Source organism: Mustela lutreola, chromosome 8, assembly GCF_030435805.1.
Source record: "Mustela lutreola isolate mMusLut2 chromosome 8, mMusLut2.pri, whole genome shotgun sequence".
In the NCBI taxonomy this organism is placed as follows: Eukaryota; Metazoa; Chordata; class Mammalia; order Carnivora; family Mustelidae; genus Mustela; species Mustela lutreola.
In genome coordinates, this window is record NC_081297.1 from 137,644,152 (window position 1) to 137,668,384 (window position 24,233).

Here is a 24,233-nt window from a genome sequence, read left to right on the forward strand (position 1 = left end):
TCATCACTCTGCCTCTTCGAAGTGCCCGCTCCAGCAAACACTTGGCAGGTGGCCCATGGCTTGCTGTTGGCGGGCCCAGTGAGTTCAGTGACTTTCTTGACTGGTATCTGAAGTCTTTTGCACCATTTCAGATTCATCTTGTAGACAAAAGAGGCTTTGAGAGTCTGCAGACTCTCTCAGTGGCCCATTCCAGTTGAGGAAATCTCACTCAGGAGAAGCACCTGGCATCTCAATGAAGGGCCTGGGCCACCGGGTCAGTGTGCTGATGGTGGGGAGATGTAAAGGCATCTTCTGCTCAACAAAACATCATAATGCTCCTGTGTGTGTGTGTTTGTGTAGAAGGCAGGGCAGGGAGCAATAAATACATAAAAACATGTCCAAATAAGTATAAAAATACAGAAAAAATAAAAATGATAAAACCTACATTTTTAAATGTTTAAGTAATGGAAAATCTAAAATTAGGTAGGATTGGCCACATTTTAGAAACAGAGCAAAAAATCAACAATAGTGATTTGCAGTTTACAAAGTGTTTGGTATTGAGTGGTTTTCAGACTCAGACCACAAGTCTGAGTGTGAGTTCCATGCCTTAACTTGCTGTACAACTAGAAGCACGCTAGTCTTTCTCTGCCTTGGTCCCTCATCTGTAAAATGAGTCTTCCTATGGTGGTTGTGAGCATTAAATGAATTGATAAAAAGCCCTTAGCAAGGTGCCTAAGTGAAAATAAGTGCATAATGAATGTGAGCTATCACAGTTGTGCTATTTGATTGGATCATTACAACAACCTCTTGATATGAGGGTAGATATTAGCATTTCCACTAAAAACAGAGAAAACTGAAGAGCAGACAGAACAAATGACTTCAGCCAAGATCACAAGGTTATGGAGTAAGAGAGCGACAACTCTGACTCCATTCATCCATTCATTCGGGCACTTAACAGCTACTATGCCAAGGATAGGGTCTGATGACGTAGAAGTAAAAGGAACAACATTCCCTATTCTTGTGGAATTTGAATTTAGTGGGGGAGATAGGCCATTAACAATAAACTATATGTCAGGGAAAGAAACACCAATTCGGGTAAGAGGACAAAGCACCGGGAGGTGAGTGTTATGTCAAATAAGGGGGGACAGGGGAAGGTGGCACTTGATCAGTGAGACAAGCAAGATGAGGGAGTTTTGCTAAACATACAGTAAGAGGGGGAAGGGCTTTGTAGGCAGAGAGAACAGCAAGGAGGAAGGCCCTGAGGCTGGAGCATATGTGCAGGGCTCAAGGAACAGCAAGGAAGGCAGTGTGGCTGGAATGGAGGGAGTGAGGGAATGAGTGGAAGGAGAAGAGATCGGAGGGGCCAGTGGATGGATCCCATCAGGAGTTTATTCTGGATGACAGGGTTAAGGTGTTGCCACCATCACTATCCTCATGAGCAACATCATCCCCTTCACATAGTCGATGAAGAAAACGAGGAAGATTCAACATCACCATCACCACCATCACCACCACATTTGGCAATGCAAGAACCCCAGAAGTCCAGTTTGAAAAAAAATTACTAATAAATGTGGCACCCCTCTGGTTTTTAATGATTTTTTTAAATGGCCCAGTTTTGTTCTCCAGAGCTTAGATGTGCGTTTAGTAAAGATTAAGGTGGGGATCTGGTGGATGGCAGCCAGGGCACCTGGGAATGCTCAAGTTCTGCTCTGCCACTCACCCCTTCCTGTCTCTTTCCCCGAAAACTGTACCCACAAGAAAGAGCAGCAGCTGAGAATCAAAGAAAAATACCCATTGGACCCATCATCCTTTGCCTTTGCCAGGTCAGCTTCAAGGATGAAGAGAGCTTTTGATAATGTCTTCAGGGGAGGAAAGGAGGGGAAGGGGGATGGGAGAGAGCTAAGAGGAAGGAAGGGGAGGGGAAGTCTAGGGAGACAGAATGGTGGGACCACCTCAGGCTCCTGAGCTTTTAAGGTTGAGAGACCTAGAAAAGAGCATTGCCACCTACCACAGACTTTTGTTACCTACAACAGGTAAGGCAAATGTTCAGAAATGTTAAGGCCACAGCTTAAGTACACCGAGAAAATGATGTTAATGTCGCCTCGACATCTACTTTTCCTCGTTGCTGAGCTGGCTCCACATGTTCAAACACTACTCTGCTGAATGTTCAGGAAAGTATATTTATAGGATTAAGCAAACCAGGTGTGAAAGTTTCCCTACATTTCCCCAGAGGGACAATGGAAGATTTGGGGGCTTGGAGACTGGGATTCGGAAGTAAAGGCCACTGCTGGACAGCTGCATGCAGTCATATCATAGGTGTGTGCGAAACTGGGAGGCTGGAGCTCTGGGAGGAACTGTCTGGGGTGAGAAGAGCTGAGATGTAGTTGTGCACATGACCTTACCATGTATGCTAAGGGGAGACACTGAGGGAACTTGAACAGGCTAATGACATTTAATTTCTACAGAGTTTCTTTCTCCCAACTTAAACTTGAAATGTGATGGTAGGAATATCTTCTCCGTCAAAACTCTGAGAAACTCAAATGCTCTACCTTACCTTAATGTACTTTTTTATTTTTTCATTTTGAAGGTCCAAACTCCTTTTCAGGGTTGTAGAAGTGAAAAGACCTTTCTTTCAACCCTTCTTTCCTACCCACTGCGACCCATAGCATGGACTTCCTCTTCTCTTCCCAGAGCTGCGCCCCACCCGTCTCTTTGTGTCTCACCTACTCTCTATTTAATCCCATCTGCACCCTGAGCTGAGGACCTGCCACTTCCTCCCACTGGGGCTTCTGGGAACATGAAGGTTTTAACCCCAGACACTGAGGCCCTGCTGTTCTATAGCAGCTCCAGCTTGGCACCAGATACTTTGGAAAGGCTAGCATTTTAGGACTCAGGGCACTAAATCCTGTGAAGGAAAATGAAGGAGGTGAAATGATAAAGAGTGACTGAGAAATGTGCATGGGAGGAGTGTCATTTCAGAGAGAATGGCCAAGCATCTCTGAGGAGGGGACACTGGTACAAAGAACCTCAGTGAGGTTACCCTGGGGAAGAGGGTTCTAGGCAAAAGCAACAGCAAGAGCAAAGGCCCTAAGGCAGAGTGTGCTCACTGTTTTTGAAAGTTTTTTTTCATTGTGTTAAAATACACTCAACATAAAATGCCCCATTTTAACTGTTTTTTAAGTATATAATTCAGTGGCATTAAGTATATTCACATTGTCATGCGACTGTCACCACCATCCATCCCCAGAACTTTTTCATCATTCCCAACAAAAACTGTGTACCCATGAAACCCTAACTCCCCATTCCCCCCAGGTCACAGTAACTACTATTCTACTTTCTGTCTCTATGAATCTGAGTCCTCTAGGGACCTCACATAAGTGGGATCATACAGCAGTTGTCCTTTTATGTCTGGCTTATTTCACTTAGCATGTTTTTAAGGTTTGCCCATGTTGTAGCATTTGTCAGAATTTCCTTTCTTTTTAAGGTTGAATAATATCCCGTTGTAAGGATAGACCCCATTTTGTTCACACATTCATCTGTCAGTTAACACTTAGGGTACTTCTACTTGTTGGCTATTGTGAATAATGCTGCTATGACCATGGAGTTAAAAACATCTGGTTGAGTCCCTGCTTAGAGTTCTTTGGGGTCTATACCCAGAAATGAAATTGCTCAGTCATTTGGTAATTCTATGTTTAACCTTTTGAGGAATAGCCATACTATTCTCCACGGTAGCTGTGCCATTTTACATTCCTTCCAGCAATGCACAAGGGTTCTGATTTCTCCACATCCTCACCAACTCTTGTTTTCTGTCACTTGATTTTTAAAGAAAAGTGAGAAGCCCAGCATGCCTGGATCAGAGTAAGCAAGAAAGACAAGGCAGGAAAGGGCAGGAAGAATGCCAGGAACTCTAGCCCTGAAGGGCCTATAGCTGTGGGAAGGACTCTGGCTAATACTTGGAGTGAGACTGGGAGCCTCTGGAGAGATGTGAACCATGAAGGATCATAATCCCATTGATAATAAGGAAGGTAAACCTAATGCTTCCAGCTCCAGAAGCCTGGGGCCTCCAAGGACAGCACAATCCTCTTTTCTTCCAAGCTGCCAAAGGGTTAAGTAAATGCAAACACGGATAAAGGCAGTGAAAGGAGATACTTCCTTCCCCTGGCTGACACACCTGATGCAGGAAGCGGACTCCTGCTCCCTGGGAATGAGAGGCCTGGCAGACTGGTGCTTCAAGGAGAAAATGAACTTCGCCTGGACACAAGATGGCTTAGCACTTCCCATGTTCGTTTCTGAGAGCTACTGAACAGCCTGAGGCCCCATCTGTTTTCAATCTTGTTAAAAGGGCCTCGTGTACTGGCGCCTATTTAAAATAATGCACACATGGAGTTTCTAAAATGAAGAAGAAAAAGGGCCCATGCTTTCCCGGCCGGCACGGCTTATGTGTTTATTTTGGAGCAGGCTTTGGGAGTTCTGAGACAAGACATAGCTAATTTCTCTTCCCGAGGTTGATTTGCAAGTCCCCATAGGTTTCTGCTTCAAGCATTTAAGGCAGCTTGGTATGAACCAGTCACCCTTCAAAAGCCCACTGTGAAATATCTCCAAATTAAGGCTGGGCTCAGGAAAGGGGGAGACCAAGGGCCACTTTCTTCCTTGCAAAGGAGCTGTTCCTCGATTCTTTTTCCTCAATAGGGATTCTTCTTTCTAAAAAGCCACGTTCTTCTTCTCAGATGCTCATTTACTTCCCATAGGGCCAGAGTAGTTCCAAGAACCGAATCCCCACATGGGGACTGCAAGGGGCAGGGACAGGGAAAAAGAGCCACTTGCGATCAGTGCACTCCCATGACAAAAAGCCAAGGCAAGGTTGGGGAGGGGTCCTCTGTCCACTTCTGGGGAGCAGGGTGACCCTCTTACTGCTGATTCACAATGGCACGTGCACATCCAGTGCCACAAGAGTTGAAATGGGTCCTTCTTGACCTTGCAAGCTCAGAAAAAACACCTCATCAGTTTAGATTACATACACAGCCTCATCAATGATGGCCCCATGTGTCTAGGGACTTCATAAATAATTCCCCCACCCAGAGAAAGGGGGATGCAAAGAGGGTATAAGAGATGTAGGATGAGTATGTCAGTGGTGGCTTGGCAGTGATGTCTTCTGCACCTTCACAGCTGCTTTCACTCTAAGGACCTGGCTGATATTACTTTCACTTGGTGGTAGTGATGTCCAGTGGCGATGGTGGCAGTGGTGATCCCAGTAGGAACAATAATAAGAGAAGCAGCAGCAACAGAGGCATAAGTAGGAGAAGCAGTGGTTGTAGTCTTTGGAGAAGCAGAACAAAACAGTGATGCTACTGACTAGTTGTAATAGGACGAGATGAGGTAGCTATATGGATACCATGGGTATTTCCAGTGGCAGTGTATTCATAATTTCATATCATACATGATATTTATATTAGGATTAAAATGTAGTAGTTTTTAAGCATTTACTATGTGCCAGGCACTGTTCTAAGGACAGTACCCACCTGAGGCAGGTCCTCTTATTACTATGTCCACTTTATAGCTGGGAGCACTATGGCATAATGAGATTACATTTATTTCTCAAGGGAAGTTACAGACCAAGTGAACACAAGCAGTCTGGCCCCCAGGGTCTCTGCTCTTAGCTACTCTACCAGGCTTCTGGCACCCTAAGGCAAGAGGAGCAGCAGGCCTAGAGGTGGTGGTAGGATTGCAGGGAGAATTACCTCTGAAGAGGCCCTTAGTCAATTTCTGGAGGGTCAAAGGATTCGGGGTTTTCCAACTATGAATCAAACAGAGCAGTAATTTTTATTCTCTAATTTATTTAAATGTGGGGTTTTAATCTAAGATTTAAATAGAAATAAAAGAGTTCTGTTTTAAAAGACTTAAAAAACTGTAGTGTGGTGAGGCTTTGGATTTTAGACAGGTGTATAAACCAAGTCTTATTTTCTGTATTCTGATGTTTTGACATCCTGAGGCCTTGCTGACCCTGGAAAGACTGCCTCTCACAGAGTTTTAGCAAATTCCTAGAGATAGTAAATAACTCATCATAGGGAGTGCCTTTCAAATGCCAGCCAAAACCAATCCAGAGCCCATGTGCCAACCACCTTCTCTGTGGGGCTCTCACACTCCAGGCCACCATCCCCCTGCCCTAAGACTCCAGGGCCAGGTACCAGACAACCAGGGACAGCCCCCTACACCCCAGAGCCTGCTGAAATTATTCCAGCTAGCCCGTCCTAAGGCTGCTTACCCTGCTTGCCTTTTCCTTCCTGCAAAGCCATAATAAAGGCTCCGCCCACATTTCCCCCTAGCACCTCTGCCTCCTAATGGGCCATGGTATTCATGTGGTCCCCCAATGTGGGGGACCTACATTTAGGGGACTATGAATACAATGAACTTATCTTTCATGTCAGTCACTTCCGTGCACCTCACCATACTTAACTAAAACAAATCCTGGGTACTTTTTAAAAAATTCTTTATTAACATATAATGTATGATTAGCCCCAGGGGTACAGGTCTGTGAATTGCCAGGTTTACACACTTCACAGCACTCAGCATAGCACAAACCTTTCCCAACGTCCATAACCCAACTACCCTCTCCCTAAAATCCTGGGTACTTTTACAACAGGTCTGATCCAGCCTGCAGGATTTCAACAGACTCTAGGCCTCTGCTGAGCTACTGGGTGCAAGCCAGTGGACACATTTCTTAATGTGGGATTGCATTGCAAAATCACCCAGCATGGGCTAAGACAGATCCAGGTTCCAGTGCCATTCTTGGAACTTCCTAGCTGTGTGCTCTTGGGGAAACATGGGAATTTCTGCTTCACTGCCTCTGTCGGGTAAGAATGTGGGAGAAGGTCCCTGTCCTGTCCTTGTCCCTGAAGTTTCTTTGGAGAGGTCTGATCTGGGAAGCCCTCACCACCATAAACTATACTATTATTACCTATCTTTATGGAACCACAGGACTCCTGGCACAAAAGGTGTCATCTTTGGGTTTTTCTGTCTAGAACAGAGTTTCTCAACCTTGGCACATTGACATTTCAAGCTAGATAATTCTTTGCTCTGGGAGGCTAGCTTGTGTATTTTAAGATGCTTAGCAGCATCTCTGGCCTTTACCCATAGATGTCAGTAGCATTTCCCTTCTGTGACAACCAAAACTGTTTCCAGCCATTGCTAAACATCCTGTAGAGACCAAAATCTCCCCTGGTTTGTGAATTATTGATATAGAAGTAGGAATGAGTTAAGTTCTCTCCCTTTTCCCTCCCCCCCTCCCCATTTCCTTCCTTCTTTCTTTCCTTCCTCTCTCCCTCTCCCTTATCTCCCTCCCCTCAAGCCTTTCCAAAGACTCTCAGTGGTCTGCAACCCCAGGTACCCCGGTGGAATACCATGGCTCTAAGAGGTACAACTGGAAACCAGTTGCTCTAGCAGATAACTCCAAGTTACAGATCGCCAGAACAGAATCAGAGGTCTGCTGTTCAGAGTTCTTGGTTTCGTTCCCTTCATATATTTATTAACCGAGCTCATCTTTCAGGATCCAACCACCTTATCCATAATTTGTCATCCCTTTTAAGCAGGCTTGGATTAAACCCACAGAATGTGAGAACTGAAAGTTCCTTTGGGGTCATCCTATGGGTTTCATTTTGCTGCCAGCTCTGGCTGCTGGGTACAGAATAATGAAGCTGCCTGCCCTAAGCTCAGCTGGGAAGAGTGCCTTCATTGAGCAGTTGTATCTGTTGTGGTTGGGGGAGGGCTGGCAGGTCGAAAATTCTCCATGCACTTGACAATTCCTTCTTTTACAAAATGATGAGCCTGGATCAAGGATCCCCTCTGATTTAATGAAAATAGGCCAGATTCTTACAACGTGTTGAACACAGTAGTATTGCTATTACCCTCTCCATTTTATGGATAAAGAAACTGAAGTTTAGACTATAGAGTCACATGCCCCAAATCCCACAGGTAATAAGAGGCAGGACCAGGATTCAATCCCTTGCTCTTCTGATCCAAGGCATAGCTTCATCCATCATGCCAAACTGTCTCAAAAATATATCTCTTCTTTCTTCTGAGGCAACAAATAATTTTCCTCCACACAAGTAAAATATAGAGTAGTAATAAGAATTAGTAAAAATTAGCCTGTTTATTTCGAGAATCTTAATGTCATTTCCCAATAAATATATGCAAAGTGCACTGAAGGCAAGGGTTAGAAGAAACCAGAACAGGTAGTAGATGCATATCCCCAGGAATGAAGGGGGAGTTAGCAGTGGGAGTTAGGAGAATACAGTGCTTTATAGAATATGGGCTGCTGCGGAGCCAGGGGTTCAAATCACGACTCTGCCAACTGAAAGTTGCTTTCCTGGACCTATGATAGTAATACGAAACTTACATGGCCACTGTGAGGATAAAGTAAGGGTATGTATAGTAAATTCTTAGCAGAGTATCAGGTATCTCTGTGTGTGTGTAAAGCAAGTACTTAACATATGGGAGTCCTTATATTATCACTGTTACTGGTACTATGAAATACTAAATTTCATGATGGTGTTTAGAGGAAAGAAGTCTGGCTCTAAACTGCTTAGAGACTACAAAAAAGAGAAGGGAAAAGACCTAGGTTTTAGAGAGAAGGTGAATACATAAACAAATAGGTATACAGATGGATGAAAAGATGGAGATATATATATTTGGAAACCGAGATGCAGAACCTAAGGGAAAGCTGTTATAAACAAGAGACCATATAAATTAGATACTGGCTCCAAAGACTCTCAGGGGCACCACTGGGCAGAAAGAGGAAAGGAGAGGTGGTGAGAAAGGCATGCTTATGCCTGGTTGGGGAGTGCATTGGTGCTGCTTAAGGACTTTGGCTTTCATCCCACAGACATGGAGGAGCCTGGACCATGGAGAGCAAAGGGAGCCAGAGAAAGACCAAAGCGGCTATACAAGAATAAGCAAATGAAGACAAATGATCAAAACCTGGTTCTGTCTAATGAATATAAAGTTGGGGGTCCCTGGTATATGGCTGGCCCAGCCAGGGGAGGTTCACCCCTCTGTTTTCCTTGCTTTCCTGGAAGCCAGAGGGGGTGGGCTGCCAGTCTCCTCCCTGTCTGGACAGAATGGAGGCCCTGAGGTGGGGTGGGTGGGAAGTCATCTGGTTCAATTCCATCTTAAACAGGCTGAGAACCCACCCATAAGCTTATGAAGGGAACTTCAGGGTTGTTGCTCAGGGAGCAGAGAAAGGTTCCAGCAACACAGAGGGAGGTCAGAAAACCAGAGGGGCTGTCTGTGGTCTCTGAGAAAATCAATCTGAGAAACTGTGTCAGGCCATACAACGCAAGCCTTTTTTCCAGATCTGGATGGGCAACAGATGAGTTAAGGGGGAAAATCATGGGCTTTCAGAGTAGGCAGATATAGGTTCCAGTCACAATTCTGCCACTAACTCCACAAACACCCACTTTGCCTCTCCTGACCTATTTCCTCATCTGGATAATCACAAGACTCCTGCTCCTGGCATTGCTGAAGGACTGAGCACAGCAACATGAGAGAATTAGTAGGGTGATGAGCACACAACTATTTCTTTGCTGGGGTTGTGGTGAAAGTAAATGAATTTATAGAGATAATGTCTTAATGGCTGGCTTGTTGTGCTCATGTAATGTCAATCACTGCCTTCCCTGTATGTATCATTGCTTTACCTGTATCGCTGGTGTCAGACTAGTGCTTAAGCTGTGTCATTTACTGGACAAAAGGATATTTGGGTGAGTCTATCTCCTAGGAAGTTCTTATGGTGGATCCAATATTTTCTCTGTTGCTTTTTCATTTTTCCCTACCCCAGATAAGTTAGAGCAATACTAAGTGAGCACAGATTATGTATCTGGGTACTCGGAGCACCTGCTAAGTACGTGAATAAGTGCCCAGTGGTAGCCTATCCACCACAGGCTACTATAACACTGTGTATCTTTCTTTCACAGCTCTTAATCAGCTTGTAATTATGGTGTGTATATGTGTGTGTGTGTGTGTGTGTGTGTGTGTGTGTGTGTGAAAGAGAGAGAGACTGATTATGCAATTAATATCTGTCTCTTCCTTTAGATTTTAAGCTCTATCCAGCAGAGACAATATCTGTTTTTAATCATCACTGTAGCCCTAGCACATAGTAGGCACTCAGTAAATATTCATAGGATGAATAAAGATACCATCAAAGTTCTCTATAAGCCCAGAGTCTAAACGGAGTGACAGGCAAATGGACCAGTCATTTCAAAGCCATCTGCTAAGTGTAATGGCAGAAATATGCATGAGGTGTGTAAGAGCATGGATCAGGGGGACCTGGCCCTGGCTCCCCTGGGTGGTCAGGGGAAGCAGAATAAAAATAATGCCAGGGCTAAATCTTGAAGATATGGCAAAACTTGGGAAACAATGTCCCAGGAGAAGAGATTTCCGTGAGCACAGGCATAGGTGGGTATGCAAACACAAGACGGGATTAGGACAGGAGAGGAGCCACAAGGTGTTTGTGAGGACTGCAATCTAAACTAGATAACGGGGGGGGGGGGGGGGGGGGGCTAGAAAAGGAAAGCCAGGCAGGGGATAGGTCACAGAAGACTTTGGAGGCCAAGTTTGCATCCCGTGGAAGAAGCTTCATGCACAAGCCAGCTTTTACACATGAGAAGAAATTCACCAAGTTGTTCCTAGATTTTACTTCCCTGTATTACACCTTGGCCCCTCAAATAGCATCTGGAGCTAGACTGTAAATTCTGGCTCTGCCGCCTGTAAGCGGTGCAGCCTTACAGCCTCTCTCAGTCTTCACTTCCTCATCTGGAGAATGGGGAACCACAGACTAACTGCTCTTCACAGGATCAAGAGGAGGATGAAATGAACTAATCCACATGAAGTACTCAGTGGGTGCACAGCATGAAACCATGTGATTAGAAGTGACTATTATCATCAGTCCCTTCCAAGCCCAGGATAATACCATCCATGGATGTGGATGTCACTCACGTCACTCTCTAAACTTCCCTAGACAAGTGGTCCCAGCCAGGTTCAGCGGAGGCTGAATTCTAAAGTAAGTGGTGCCTTAGAAAAGATGTGAGGGGCGCCTGGACGGCTCAGTAGATTAAGCCGCTGCCTTCGGCTCAGGTCGTGATCTTGGGGTCCTGGGATCGAGTCCCACATCAGGTTCTCTGCTCAGCGAGGAGCCTGCTTCCCTCTCTCTCTCTCTCTGCCTGCCTCTCTGCCTACTTGTGATCTCTACCTGTCAAATAAATAAATAAATAAAATCTTTTAAAAAAAGACAAAGAAATCTCATGTGATCTTAAAGGTAGACACTGTAAGACATACAAACTTACTCTCAGATACCAGCTTCCCCTCTCTTTCCCAGGAACTGGAAAATGCAGCAGCCAATCTGGGTAGAATCCAAAAGAATCCATTTCAAAGCATAAGCCCTATTTATGTGCAGGCCTGACTCTCCTCCTCAGGAGATTCTGGTCAGGGTGGGCTGGGAGATTCCTTAGACAATCTAATAGATTAGTTTCCAGTTTAGCATAACAGCTAGACAGATTTTTGTGGTGAAGTCATCCTAGTCAATTAAAAGGCATTTTTCCCTGCTGTGAGTTCAGAAGTCCCTTTGGTTTGTTCCAGCTTTCTGGGATGTTTCATAATAGGCTCCACCCTGGGTTAATTAATAACCCTTGATTCCTACTGAAATGCAAAGGCTGAAATCCCGTGTGTAAGCACATCCGGGCAGGGGCTGTTGGCAGAGTGGGGTGAAGCCAGTGGGAGCTCCTCTCATCAGGGAGTGAGCCAGACCCCAAATGGTAGAGATGACAGTAGAGCTGGCAGTAAATGCAAAGTGTGGCCAAGCAAAAGCTGAAAAGGTCAAAGCCGGAGAGGCTGTAAGAAAGGGGAGAAGTAGGGAGGAGAGGGCAGAGGAGGGATATAATAAGCAGTGGAAGGCAACCACAAGGCCAGAGATTAGGTAGGTTGGGAGTAAACTGGAATGTGGAGGGAGAAATGGGTGAGGGCAAGTGGCCGGGACAAAGGTGGTGAACAAGAGTAGTTGACAGCGCCTGCTTTATGGGATGCCAGCTCAAACACATGTGGCTCTGGTTCCATCCTCTCTGCTTTTAAGAAAAAAATAGGTCATCTCTTTTCCTTTTCAAATGCAAGCTGCAGGTACAGAATGAACCTAAAGACCATGTAGCAGGGATTTACATATTTTCGCTGGAGAGTGACCAAGCCCTTTCTCTGAACCCAACCACCCCAAGCACAGTACTCAAGGGTAAGATGCATTTTTCACTCAATTCAGGATGGAGTTCCTCTGTTTCAAGTCTCCTGCCACCACTCCCACCCAGCCAGACTTCTAAAGCACTATTAGCCTGTGCAACCTAAAATGAAAACTAAAATGAAAATGATCATATCATTCCACAGCTTAAAAATCTAGCAGGTATGTCCCCACAGCCTCTTTGACATGATTTCCAGCTGCCTGCCTTGCCACACAAAGAGGCTGTTCTCTGCCTTCTTTTCCAGCTTTATCTCCCAACCCACACCCCCTCATGCACCCTATACTCTGGTCATTTTCCCCATAAGGGACAAGCTGAGATTAAATCATGCTCTTTAGCTGGGAGGCCTGATATGCATATCTGCCTGCTTCATAGCCTGATGCAAAGCTAATTCTTTTCCCCAAATCCCCACCAGCATTAACCTCTCTGTGAAACCTTTTCTAAGAATGTCCCAAGTCAAGGGTGGTGATCTCTCTTCTGTATTCACTAGGGTTTGCACAGGTCCCTAATGCATTACAGTCACTGTCCCCAAATGTCTACCTTCCAGCAGGGGGAGAACACTGTGCAAGTGGAAGGTTCTGTCATTAAGGCCAAGTACAGAGCAGGTGCTCAGTAAGCATTTCTTGAAATAAGGAGTGGGTTGAGGTAAGTCAAGTTCTTCTTCTTCTTTTTTTTTAATACACATCCTTCAAGAAATTAAAGAGCTTATTAAGTTCTCATTTAGAACTGCTGCTTAATTTTCAGTGGAGTCTCATTTAGCTCTGATACTATCAGGGGGCAGAGCAGATATTGATGGAGGGATGTGGCAGTGAGGATGGGGAAAATTACCAAACATACTAGGTAGAGGCAATGGCACTATGAGCTGAATTTCCCAGTACAAGAAGATGGACTTGCCCTCATTCTTATGGTTCCTTTCCTCTTGTCTTTGATTAAGGGGCTAATGAGTAGTACAGCCAAACCAGGGAGGTAGGCCATGAAGAAATGTCCACCTGACAAAGCAGTCCCTGTCACATTTAGAATCAGCAGGGTTCATCCAACCACGGTCTCAATATTCCCCCAGTCTTCAATATGTGGAGCTTGCCTCTGGCCATCAGCTGTGGCTCAGAATTCATCCTAGACACCCTCCAACCCCCACAAGAAGGCCTCTTGCAGGTAAATGTGGAAAACATGGACTTCCTGACTCATTAACTCATTAAGATTAACTTGCTTGCTACCAAAACCATCAGAAGGCTTCTTCTTCTTCTTTTTTTTTAGATTTTATTTATTTATTTGACAGACAGAGATTACAAGTAGGTGGAGAGGCAGGCAGACAGGGGAGGAAGCAGGCTCCCTGCTGAGCAGAGAGCCCAATGCGGGGCTCGATCCCAGGACCCTGGGATCATGACCTGAGCCAAAGGCAGAGGCTTTAACCCACTGAGCCACCCAGGTGCCCCGACTAATGGCTTCTTAAATAGGGAAGATAAAAGATAACATTGGCAGGTGGAGAGATACAGTAGGAAAATTGGTGACACGGGAGATGGGAGTCTGGAGTCTCTACATTGGTGTGTTACGTGCTCTGAACCTCAGCAGTTAAACAAGCAGGTTGGATTAGATGATTTCTAAGTTCCCTTTCTAGCCCCACCGTGCTATGATTGTACCAAACATTCACTCAACAGACACTTATTGAACACCTTGACCAGGACCTGTGCTATCAGCTGTCAAGGAAGAAGTTTGCACAAGATGCCAGCTGAATGCCATATGTATGGGGAGATATGACTGGATATATATGTAAATGATAAAAACACACACATAAGCAGGAATGTTTTATATTTCTTATCCTCCCCCCAACTATAATACAGCATAAGCATGGATTATATCCTTTCCATTTCTGAATAATCCCTGAGACTGACACCCAGAAATTACTCACATGACATGTGTTTAGCAATGTAAAGGAGACTGTAAAACGAGTTAGTAACACTTAATGAGCGCTTTCTATATGCTAGGCACTGCTTTGAGTACTTCGCACGCAGTGATTTACTGCATTTGTGCAACTCTGTAGGTACATCTTGTGATTACTATTATCACTATTATTAATTTCATCTTATATTTGAAGACACTGAAGTACAGAGAAGTCAAGTTACTTGCTCAAGGTCACTTAGGGAGTGGCAGAGCTGGGACTCAGACCCAGGTAGTCTGGCTCCAGAGTTAGAGCTCTTATAGTCTTCATGTCGTATGAAGTGTACAACTACACTTAGAAACAAATAGTAAACATTTACTCCTGGAGGAAAACAAAGAACAAACAGAATTATTAATAGAAGGACTATCCAGCAATAAGCCAGAAACATCAAATGATGAGTTAGAGCCACCAGGATTAGTAAATAAAGGAGTCTTTTGCTAGAAGGACATCTCATAAAAAATTATAATTTATCTAGTAGATCAAAAGAGTAAGGTGAATAGGAAGGGACGGTGGTATTATGTGCTTGAGGAACCTAAGCCAAGAAGGGAAATGCAAAAAAGCCTGATGAAGACAAATTCAAGACCCAACATATACTCTGAGAGATCTACTTTGGTTAAGCAGGCCCCTGGCATCGGCTGGACCTAGGTTCAGATCCCAGCGGCATCACATTCTTACCAGCTGTGTGACCCTGGCTGGGCAATTTATTTAAGATCTCTGAGCCTCAGCTTCCTCAGCAACAGGCATTTTCGGGATGAGTCAAGGCACAGGAAGCACTTAACATGGCACCCAGCATACAGAAAATGTTCAAAGTTAATCACCATCACCATTACTATTGTTTCTCCATTTCTCTGTTGTCTTAAATTGGTGAGCCTAAAGACAGAGCCAGGATGGTGCTAAACTCACTCACATTAAAAATGCCATGGTTAAGAAGAGACACACTTGCTCCTCTAATGAGTTATGTTTCAGTTAATACGCCCTAGTGTCCCACCTGCTTTTTTCATTCCCCCAGCTGGTTCTTAGATTTGAAAAGAAAAAGGCCTCCTTGGAGACCTGCACGCTTTTAAAAATAATACAAAACAGAACGTCTGAGGTCAGGGTAAGCCAAGCCAAACAAATAAATCTTGCAGGATTTTGTTAACAAAACAAGGCTTAGTGGATCAGAGCGGGTAGAGTTCTGCCGGACTCAGCCCTGCAGAGAAACGCCAAGCTCTGGTGAATTTCAAACACAAGGAGGTCAAATAGGAAGAGCAAATTATGGAGCACTTCAGAATTCAGCATCAGTGCTTGAGCCGAAACCAGGAGAACGTTATGTGCATGATAGATACCAGAACCCATGGGTCAATTACAGCCCTAGAAATCCACACCAGAAGAGTCTTATAGATAGATCATCTATACAACCTCTGTGGAGGGTGATCTGGCAATATCTATCGGAATTATAAGTGTATATTTATAATGGGAGGTGTACTCTGAGATAGACATCAGTCTGTGGGAGGTTCATCAGGGAGCAGTCCGGGAATCACCACTGCCGGATATGAAGAAAAAGGAAGGATGCAGCATTGGGTAGAAGGAGAAGTTGGGCTTCACTGCCATCTCAGCAAAGGCCTCTGTCAACTCCACAAAGAGCTCTGGAGCTGGGATGGCCCTTCAGAGTTGTCCCAAATTAGGGTAAATGAGCAAGGTCTTTGTACCACCAGTAACTGAATGTAGCTGCCACCAGGTAACTCAGATGCTGGTTCATGCAAGGCAGCTGTCCTCACCAGAGGCACTTTCAGAAGAGGGCTGACAGCTGAGGGTTGGCTTCTGGTAGCAATGCCAGCAGCTAGGGGAAGTCCTTTATTCCTCCAGGTGTATTATAATACTCAAGGCATGTGAAGCTCTTGGAACCAGTGGTTCTTTTTCTAGGAAGGAATCCTATGGATATGCTAACAAACATTTGCAATGACATAGCTTTGGCATTAATTGTAATAATAAAATTATGGAATATAAATTACTAGATATCCATATGACGGCATTCCAAGCAACCACTAACAAGAATGAGGCAGCTCTGCATGTATTCTCATGGAATAAACAACCAGTACGTTAAGTGAGAAGTCAGGGTGCAGAACAGTACAGATAAGTAGAAGGGTATGAAGCTAAAGGGTCGGACTGTGCTACACAATGTCTATGGCCCCTCAGACCCACATCCATTCTTCTCTCTTGTACTGTGGGGGCTGAAAGCCTAAATCTAATGTTTCCCAGATTCTTTTGCCACATGCATACCCACTTAATTTCTACAAATGGGAGCCACTTATGCAAGAGCTGAAGTCAGGAAGGAGGTAGCAATTGTTCTGCTTCCGGAGGCAGCTACTGACAGCCTCAGCGGCTACAGTGAGTTGGTGGCAATTCCCACAGATCAGTGGGAGTGCGGACTTGTGGTTCTCCATTGGCCATGGTAGTAGTGACAACAGCAACAGGGAACATAGGGCTGCTGTGGTCTGGGTAGTTACATTTTCCCTTTTGAACCATTGTAATCAATCCTCCTATTAAATCTTCTGAAATACCTACTGGTTTGTTTTTTGAAGCAACTACCATTTATGAAAAACAAAGGAAAACATACATACATGTATATTTGATCATTGCATTTAAAATCTCTCTGTAAAGTTGCCCAAGGAATTAGTGATAATTGTTAAATGAATTGGTTAATGGATGGCTAAAGAAAATTGGTAAGTTGGGGAAAGGTTGGAGGTAGACTTTTCATCAGATATCATTTTTTACCTTTTCAATTTTTGGCTATTTGTGTATATTACCTTCACCCCAAAAATAAATAAAAGAGAAAAATAATAAAGGTTATCTCTGATAAGGTACCTAAATTTTCTGTGAAATATTCGCCACATTCGCCACCCAGTTTGTGCTGGAACTCCCCATCTACCTAAGGGGCATGGGCCATTCATCATTACTCAGTAGTGCTTCACAGTATGTTCATACCAAGTTGAAATCCATGTTCTTACAGGATAGTACTATTAGCCTGAACTGAACTCTAACTCCAATGAGGCAATCTGAGGTGGTTTTTCAGCACACCTGCACATGAATCCTTTATCACTCATTTCAGAGAAGGTATGGAACCTTTCTCAGCTTCATTTTCTTTTTCTGCCAAATGGCGAGCATTGTAATGTCCATCTCAAAGGTTGTGGGGAGGCTGAAATAAGATTATGCACATGAAGGGACTTAACCAACACATCTGGTTATTGCTCTTGATATCTGCACCACTGGAAGAAAAATGCACTAGATATAATAGGAGGGATCTGAAATCAGATTGCCTGCGTTCAAAGACAAGTTCCTGCCAATTATAAATTGGGCAACCTTGGGAAAGCCACTTACTACCCCTGAGTCTCAGATTCTATAAAATGGAGGCAATGCTGGTGCTCATCCCAACAATGAAAAACGGTCACCCAAGCATTCAGGTGGTAGACACTCTGCAGTGAGTAGATGCGATCTTAGGAAAGACCTCTGTCTCTGGGATTAAATATCTCCATTTCCTTATCCTGATCCCCTTGGCTCACAGATGTCAGATTCCACTGACTCCTATCACTCTCCTCACAGGGCATTTCATGGAGTACCCCTTGTGGTGTGACACCAAAACTGGATCTGTCACTAGAGTCTGACCGGTATAAGTACGTGTGTGTGTGTAAGATATGTGTGTGCATGTGCATGTGTGTGTGTACACACATGTGTTTATGCAGCATCACCTTCCTGGATTCTAAATGCTGTTCTTTAATAATGTAGCCTGAAGAGGCATCAGGTTTTGGGGGAGTAGCAACCATAACTGTAGTTTATTGAGCACCTAATATATGTGCCAGAAACCTTGGTAAGCATATAATTACTCTGACTCATATAATTCATACAATAACTCTAGGAGGTAGAAATTATTATCCTCATTTTTCATGAGGAAAATGCATAGAAATGTTATAAGTAGAAGGTTAAGACTAAAAAACGTGGTAGAGCTGAGATCCATCTCCAGTCCCTCCTACTCTGAAGCTACAATCTTAATCTCCACACTAGCCTTCCTCCACAAAAATTAAGAATTTGTTCAAATCTTAGATCTTTTCTTTCCCCATGTGATTTTAATTAGCTAAGGCTCCCTAATCTTGCTGCTCTTCAGCTCAGTTTTTCCATAGGGCCTTATATTATATTCCATTTGATTGTTTCAGATTTAATGTAGCATACTGTATCTCTCATTCAGCTTCAAGTCATCAGCAAACATAATTTGACAAGTCTCTATTAAGGAAAAGAATAAAGTCAAGGGCTCTGCCATTACATGTATTTCTCTCAAGGTATATTTCTATCAAATAATCATTTCCTAGGGGGTAATGTTCAACCTGTTACCGATCTATCGATCTGAATTAACATCCAACTTTCATTTCTCTATCTTCTTAGCAACTATTTCTTGAAATACCACATGGTCTTTATGGTCAATAGACTATCTACAGCAAAGATCCATTCCAAGAAATGCTGACATATAAAGAACTGTGAATGGAAGGCTGAAGTGGGTATGCAAAATGTATACATCATGGTCTTGAGTGTTTAAACTATTTTATATTTAAATTGAATTAGTGAACATATATGACATCATTAGTTTCAGATGTAGAGTTCAGTAATTCATCAGTTCATCAGTTACACCTAACACCCAGTGCTTATCACATCATGTTCCCTCCTTAATGCTTGTCACCCAGTTAATCCACCCCCCCTCAAATCCCTTCCAGCAACCCTCAGTTTGTTTCCTACGGTGAAGAGTCTCTCATGGTTTGTCTCCCTCTCTGATCTCTTCCCATTCAATTGTACTATTAGGTATTTACCCCGATGTACCCCAATGTTTACCAGCAGTGTCCATAACATGGAAAGAGTGTTTAAACTATTATAAGAGAAAAATCCCACCTTTGCTTTCCTAAGACATGTGAGTTGAAGAAACAAATAAAGAGCAGAAGATGAATAGCATTTGAATCACGAAAGCCTTTCCTGGGATCCACACATCTACCTAACTCCATCCCAACTCCTGTGTCACAGGAAGGCAGGACTCAAAGGGAGCCACTGGCATTCATATGTGAACCTGTGACTTGTCCAGCTTCCTTCATTGGTGTCAAGAGCAGATTCTTTACCTTCTCTTGTCTTTCTCTCCATCTGCTAGAGCAAGACACTGTCATTGCTTATGCCTTGGTACCTCTATTATCACTGAGGAAAGACTGACCATTGTAATTGCAGCCTTTTTTATGAGAGAGGAAAGAAGCCGCCCAAGGCTCTGTCCCACCAAGTCCTAGTCTGCTCCTCTTTCAGAACTGAGTCTATTTGAGATTAAGCCATTCATCAAACTCATTGTTTAGTCCCACAGAGGGGTGACTTGTACCTGTGGAGAAAAAAAACTTTTGCCCTAAATATAAATAGAGGAGAGTTTGTCACGCCAACCACCCTGGCCAGAACGTCTCAGACCCTTCAAGGACACTGCTGTGAGGCCCCACAGAGCCAACAGGGCATTCTGGGTAATGGAATACAACATGATGCAGTCCCTACCCCCCTCACCTCCCCAGTCTCCCCCAGGGTTTCAGGATTCCTGGCTCTACAACAGCTGAGGCAAGCAGTTTTTGAACTTGGGGGGAAGAGGGTGGAGAGAAGGGTGAGGCTTCCTCTAGGCCAACCACAACTAATTCATTTGCTCTGTCCAGCAAAACCCAGACAGCGCAATTATCTGGTTAATTTGGCCCTTAGTTGGGAGACAAACTTCCAAAATGTGAGACCAGCTCAGACTAAACAGTGGCTTCCATCCTAAGACTTTTCCTAAGTGTGAGAGAATACATATGAGATTCCTGGGGGGCTGCTTATGTGACCCGCCCATTCATCCAGATGGGAAAAGGCAAACAATTCAGGCTCTAAGATAGGTTTAGGAAGGCACGTCTTTCAGGGAAAAAGGCCCAAATAACCTGCTATTTGGTCTCCTGGCTAATTTGCCTTCTGGCTTCTATGGAGGGGGATGGCTGGAAATCAGGATGACTCTAAATTAGCCAATGTTTTCCAGCATAATTGCAGGCTTCATAGATTGGCTGAGTGTCCCCAGAGCCTCTGCATGAGTTACTCTTAGGGCAATTACCAATGATGCTCCTACTCATGGATTTTATATCCATAAGTTGGACAAGGGGCATCATTGAGATAAACGGGTAAAATTAAAACATGGCTCTGGAATTTTCACAAATGGGATGAGATAGGGCTAGCTAAACTGGTAACTGAGCATTTGCCAGATGGCTTATGGAAAAACCAGATTTTTGAGGGGGATTAAGAAGCAGTGATTTATCTCCCTTGGAAACTGACAAGCAGTCTGGAATCTGTGGAAACTATCAGTTATTCATTCTGCAAGTATTTCTTTAGTTCTAGTATGTGCCAGGCCCTGCGCTACTTAACAAAGTGAGATCCAAATAGCCATGGTCCCCATGCTCATGCAAATAATCCCACACCTATATATATGGGTGAGGGCTAAGAAGGAAAAGTTCAGTGTTATGATAGGGAACAACCAGGTTAGCTGATTTGATTTAGATCAAGGTGTGAGAGGAGGAGTCTTTGAGGAAGGGATTTAAAAGCTAACAATTTGGGGCGCACCTGAGTAGCTCAGTGGGTTAAGCCTCTGCCTTCAGCTCAGGTCATGGTCTCAGGGTCCTGGGATCGAGCCCCGCATGGGGCTCTCTGCTCTGCGGGGAGCCTGCTTTCCCCCAGTCTCTCTCTGTGTGCCTCTCTGCCTATTTGTGATCTCTGTCTGTCAAATAAACAAATAAAATCTTTACCAAAAAAAAAAAGAAAGATCATTCCAGCTCTAGTAGTAAAAATAAATTGGAAGATTGGAAGTGGGTAAAAAGGATAGAGTTAGAGGGCTATTGATAAGAAAGACTGGGTGAGAGCTAATGCTGGTTTAGCCAAGGATCTAGGCAATAAGGATGGAGAGAAGTGGATGGACTGGAGACATGGGATGTGGAGTCAACAGGTTCTGGTAGTTGAATGGGTATAGTGGTGGAGGGAGGAGAGTCACCGGGGAGCCTGTGCAGGTTTCTCGCTAACATGGAAGATTAAGGGGGTGGTGCTCTTTATTGAGAGAGAGAACATGGGAGGACAAACAGATTGGGGCTAGAGGAAGATGATGTGTCCTATTTTGGACTCAACCAAATTGGATTCCCACCATTCCCTACCCTATACTTCCAGCCTTCTTAACTTTGCCTACAATGCTTCCATCTCTACTCTTCACGCTGCCACATTCACTTGTTGAAATCCTATCCATCTGTCAAGATGCCCTTCAAATACTACCTCCTCCTTGGAGCCATTCTCACTCTCTCAATTAGTGATGGCCTCTGCTGCCCTTAGCACTAAGTCTGGAGCTCTCTTTCCTGGACTCCACCTGTACTGAGGTTCTATGAAGACTTATCTTGCCTCCCTTCCTAGACCACAAACTTTTTGGGACAGAGCCTCTACTTCTATATCCTTCCCCACATGTTAATGAGCTAGTATAGTAAACATTTCACAAATATTTATTAAGTGAACAAAAATAACCTACTCTTTGCCATGGAAGGAAAACCAGTAGACATTGGACTGACTTGAAAGCCACAGATCAAACTGAAATTCAAGCTTAAGGTGTTTTAATACTACGCCAACTCAAATTGGATGCTCAGAAAGGCTTTCTGTTCCTCCAACACACCAAATTCAAAGAATGCTGAGAAAGTCACACCCTCTATTTTCTTACTGAACTTTTTTGAGTTCATCTTATAGTAGGGACCTCGTCTATCTTATTAACTCTTTGTCTTTGATGATGATGATGATGATGATAAATGAGTAATATTTCCTAAGTGCCTGGTATGTACCAGGTGCTGTTTCAAGTACTTGGAGACTAACTCATTTGATCCTCATAATCACCACATGAAATTCATGCTATTAATACCTAGTTGTATAGATGAAGAAACCGAGCTGCAAAGGGCTTAGTACTGCTCAAAGTCACACAGTTAGTAAGGAGTGGCTCTGGGATTCCGACCTAAAGTCTGGCTCCAGAGCCCAAGATTTGATGTGCTCTCCTAAGGCTGAGCTCCATGCTTGGTATTTAGTAGGCCCCAACAAGTATTCACTGAATGAATGGGAGGAGCCCTAGATCTGGAGATCACAAGTTCTAGCCCTCATTTTGCCACTGACTTCCTATGTAGCATTTAGCAAGTTCATGTTTCTTTCCCCATAAATTGAGGTGCCTAGCTGTTGATATTAGCAGTAACAGCAAGAGCCAGTATTTGTAATTCTAGTCTCATTTGGTGTTTTAAATAATTTAATCCCAACCACAATACATGGGAATTGAAGCACAGAGTAATTGACTCACCTGCCCCATACCTATTAAATGAGAGAGCCAGGATTCAAACCCACTGTGGTGCCTAGCCCAAGCAGTTCCAAGGAGATGCCTTGGGGGCCATAAGGGGAATGGGGAGAAGGTAGAACAGGATGGAACAGATAGATTTTTGAGCTCCCCTTGCCCATTTCATCAGTTCTCTTTTCTCTACTTGTCTCTTTTTTTGTAAAATGGGTTCCTACTTGAGATTTCCTTTGAAGAAAGGTTCTGCTGCTAAAACAAAAACATTATGCTAAATAATTCTGGAATTTAGTAAAACTCCCAGGCATAAGCCAGGATTTTCTGGTAATCTCAGCTCACAGCAGCCACATAAGATGAGGACCAAGGTTGCTCCAGCTGTGGAAAATATCAGGGTGATAGCATCAAAGACCCAGCTCCAACCTACCTGCTCTACTCGGATCTCAATCTCTCCATTCACCTTCTTTCCATGAAAATACTTGGTCCTGTGAAAGAAAGGAAGAGAGCTACTGAGTAAGGGTGCAGACTGCTTTATTTTTTTCTTTCTTCTCCCAAAGGTCTTACCCCTAGAGGTGCATGTCAGACACATTTGTAACTTCATGCTCTCTCCTCCCACCTTGACTTCTGATTCTCTCATTATTTTATGCATTGTGGGCAAGAGGTGAAAGAATACTGGATGGGAAGATTGGAGACTCAGGTTCTGGTTCTGCCAAGCGGCTCGACCTCCCTGTCTCAATTTTATTATCTGTAAGGAAGATATTAATACCTCATGACATATTTCTAAGGGTTATTTTAAGGACCAAATGACATAAAGAATCTTACGTATATAAATAATGCAGAATTGCCTATTTTTAGTATTTATAGTTATACTCTATATACTTAATAAATTATCTATCCATCCACTCGTTCCTCCATTTGTCCATCTGTCCAAGGAAGCAGCCCTCATCTATCCCTTTATCCATCCATCCATCCTTCCTTCATCTTTCCTCTATACCCTTATTTCTGTCTTCTCAGTAATGACATCTCATCTACCCATTGTTCAAGGCAGAAACACAGACCTCATTCTTGTCATCTCTTTCTCTCTTCCTGTCCCCACTGATTCTACATTCTAATTATTTCCCAAACCCATCCAGTAGCCAGTTCTTCTGTATAAGCACTCTAATCTTGACCCCCTTACCTCTCTTCACATATTCTTTTTTTACTCTTCTTCCATAGTACTTATTACATATAATTAGTTATAATCAGTAACTGCATTTAATGCCTGTGTCTCACTAAACTATAACACAGCTCCTTGAAGTAAGGAACAAATACTCCTAACACCTACCAGAGCACTTAACACACAGTAGGAGCTCAATTAACACTTGTTGAATGAATAAATGAGTGAAGATAGAGATGGGAAAAAACCCACTTGTTGAGTATTTACTCTGTGCCAGAAACTGCTGTAGGCTTTAACCCATACAGCCTTTCTCATTTAATGCTTCCAACCACCACCATGAAGAAGGCATTATTATTTCCATCCTATTAAAAAAAAAAAAAAAAAAGACAAAACTGAAACCCAGAGAGACGAAATATTTTCCCTAAGGGACTTAAATCCTGGCCTTCTAATTCCACGTCTATGTTTTTGCTCAACCCTGAAAAATAGCAGCAAATGTTGGGGTACTCTAGGTTTAGATGTCCTCCCACATACAAGGCAAATGTAACA

At 43.7% G+C, this 24,233-nt stretch overlaps 1 protein-coding gene across 1 annotated transcript in view; it reads right to left on the reverse strand.

Annotated features, from left to right (window-relative positions):
- SYN3 (synapsin III) overlaps window positions 1–24,233 on the reverse strand; it is a 455,052-nt gene that overhangs the window by 377,455 nt on the left and 53,364 nt on the right. The window contains exon 3 of the mRNA XM_059186781.1: window positions 22,959–23,016. Coding sequence (XP_059042764.1) covers window positions 22,959–23,016 — 58 coding nt within the window. The remainder of the gene's footprint in view (window positions 1–22,958; window positions 23,017–24,233) is intronic.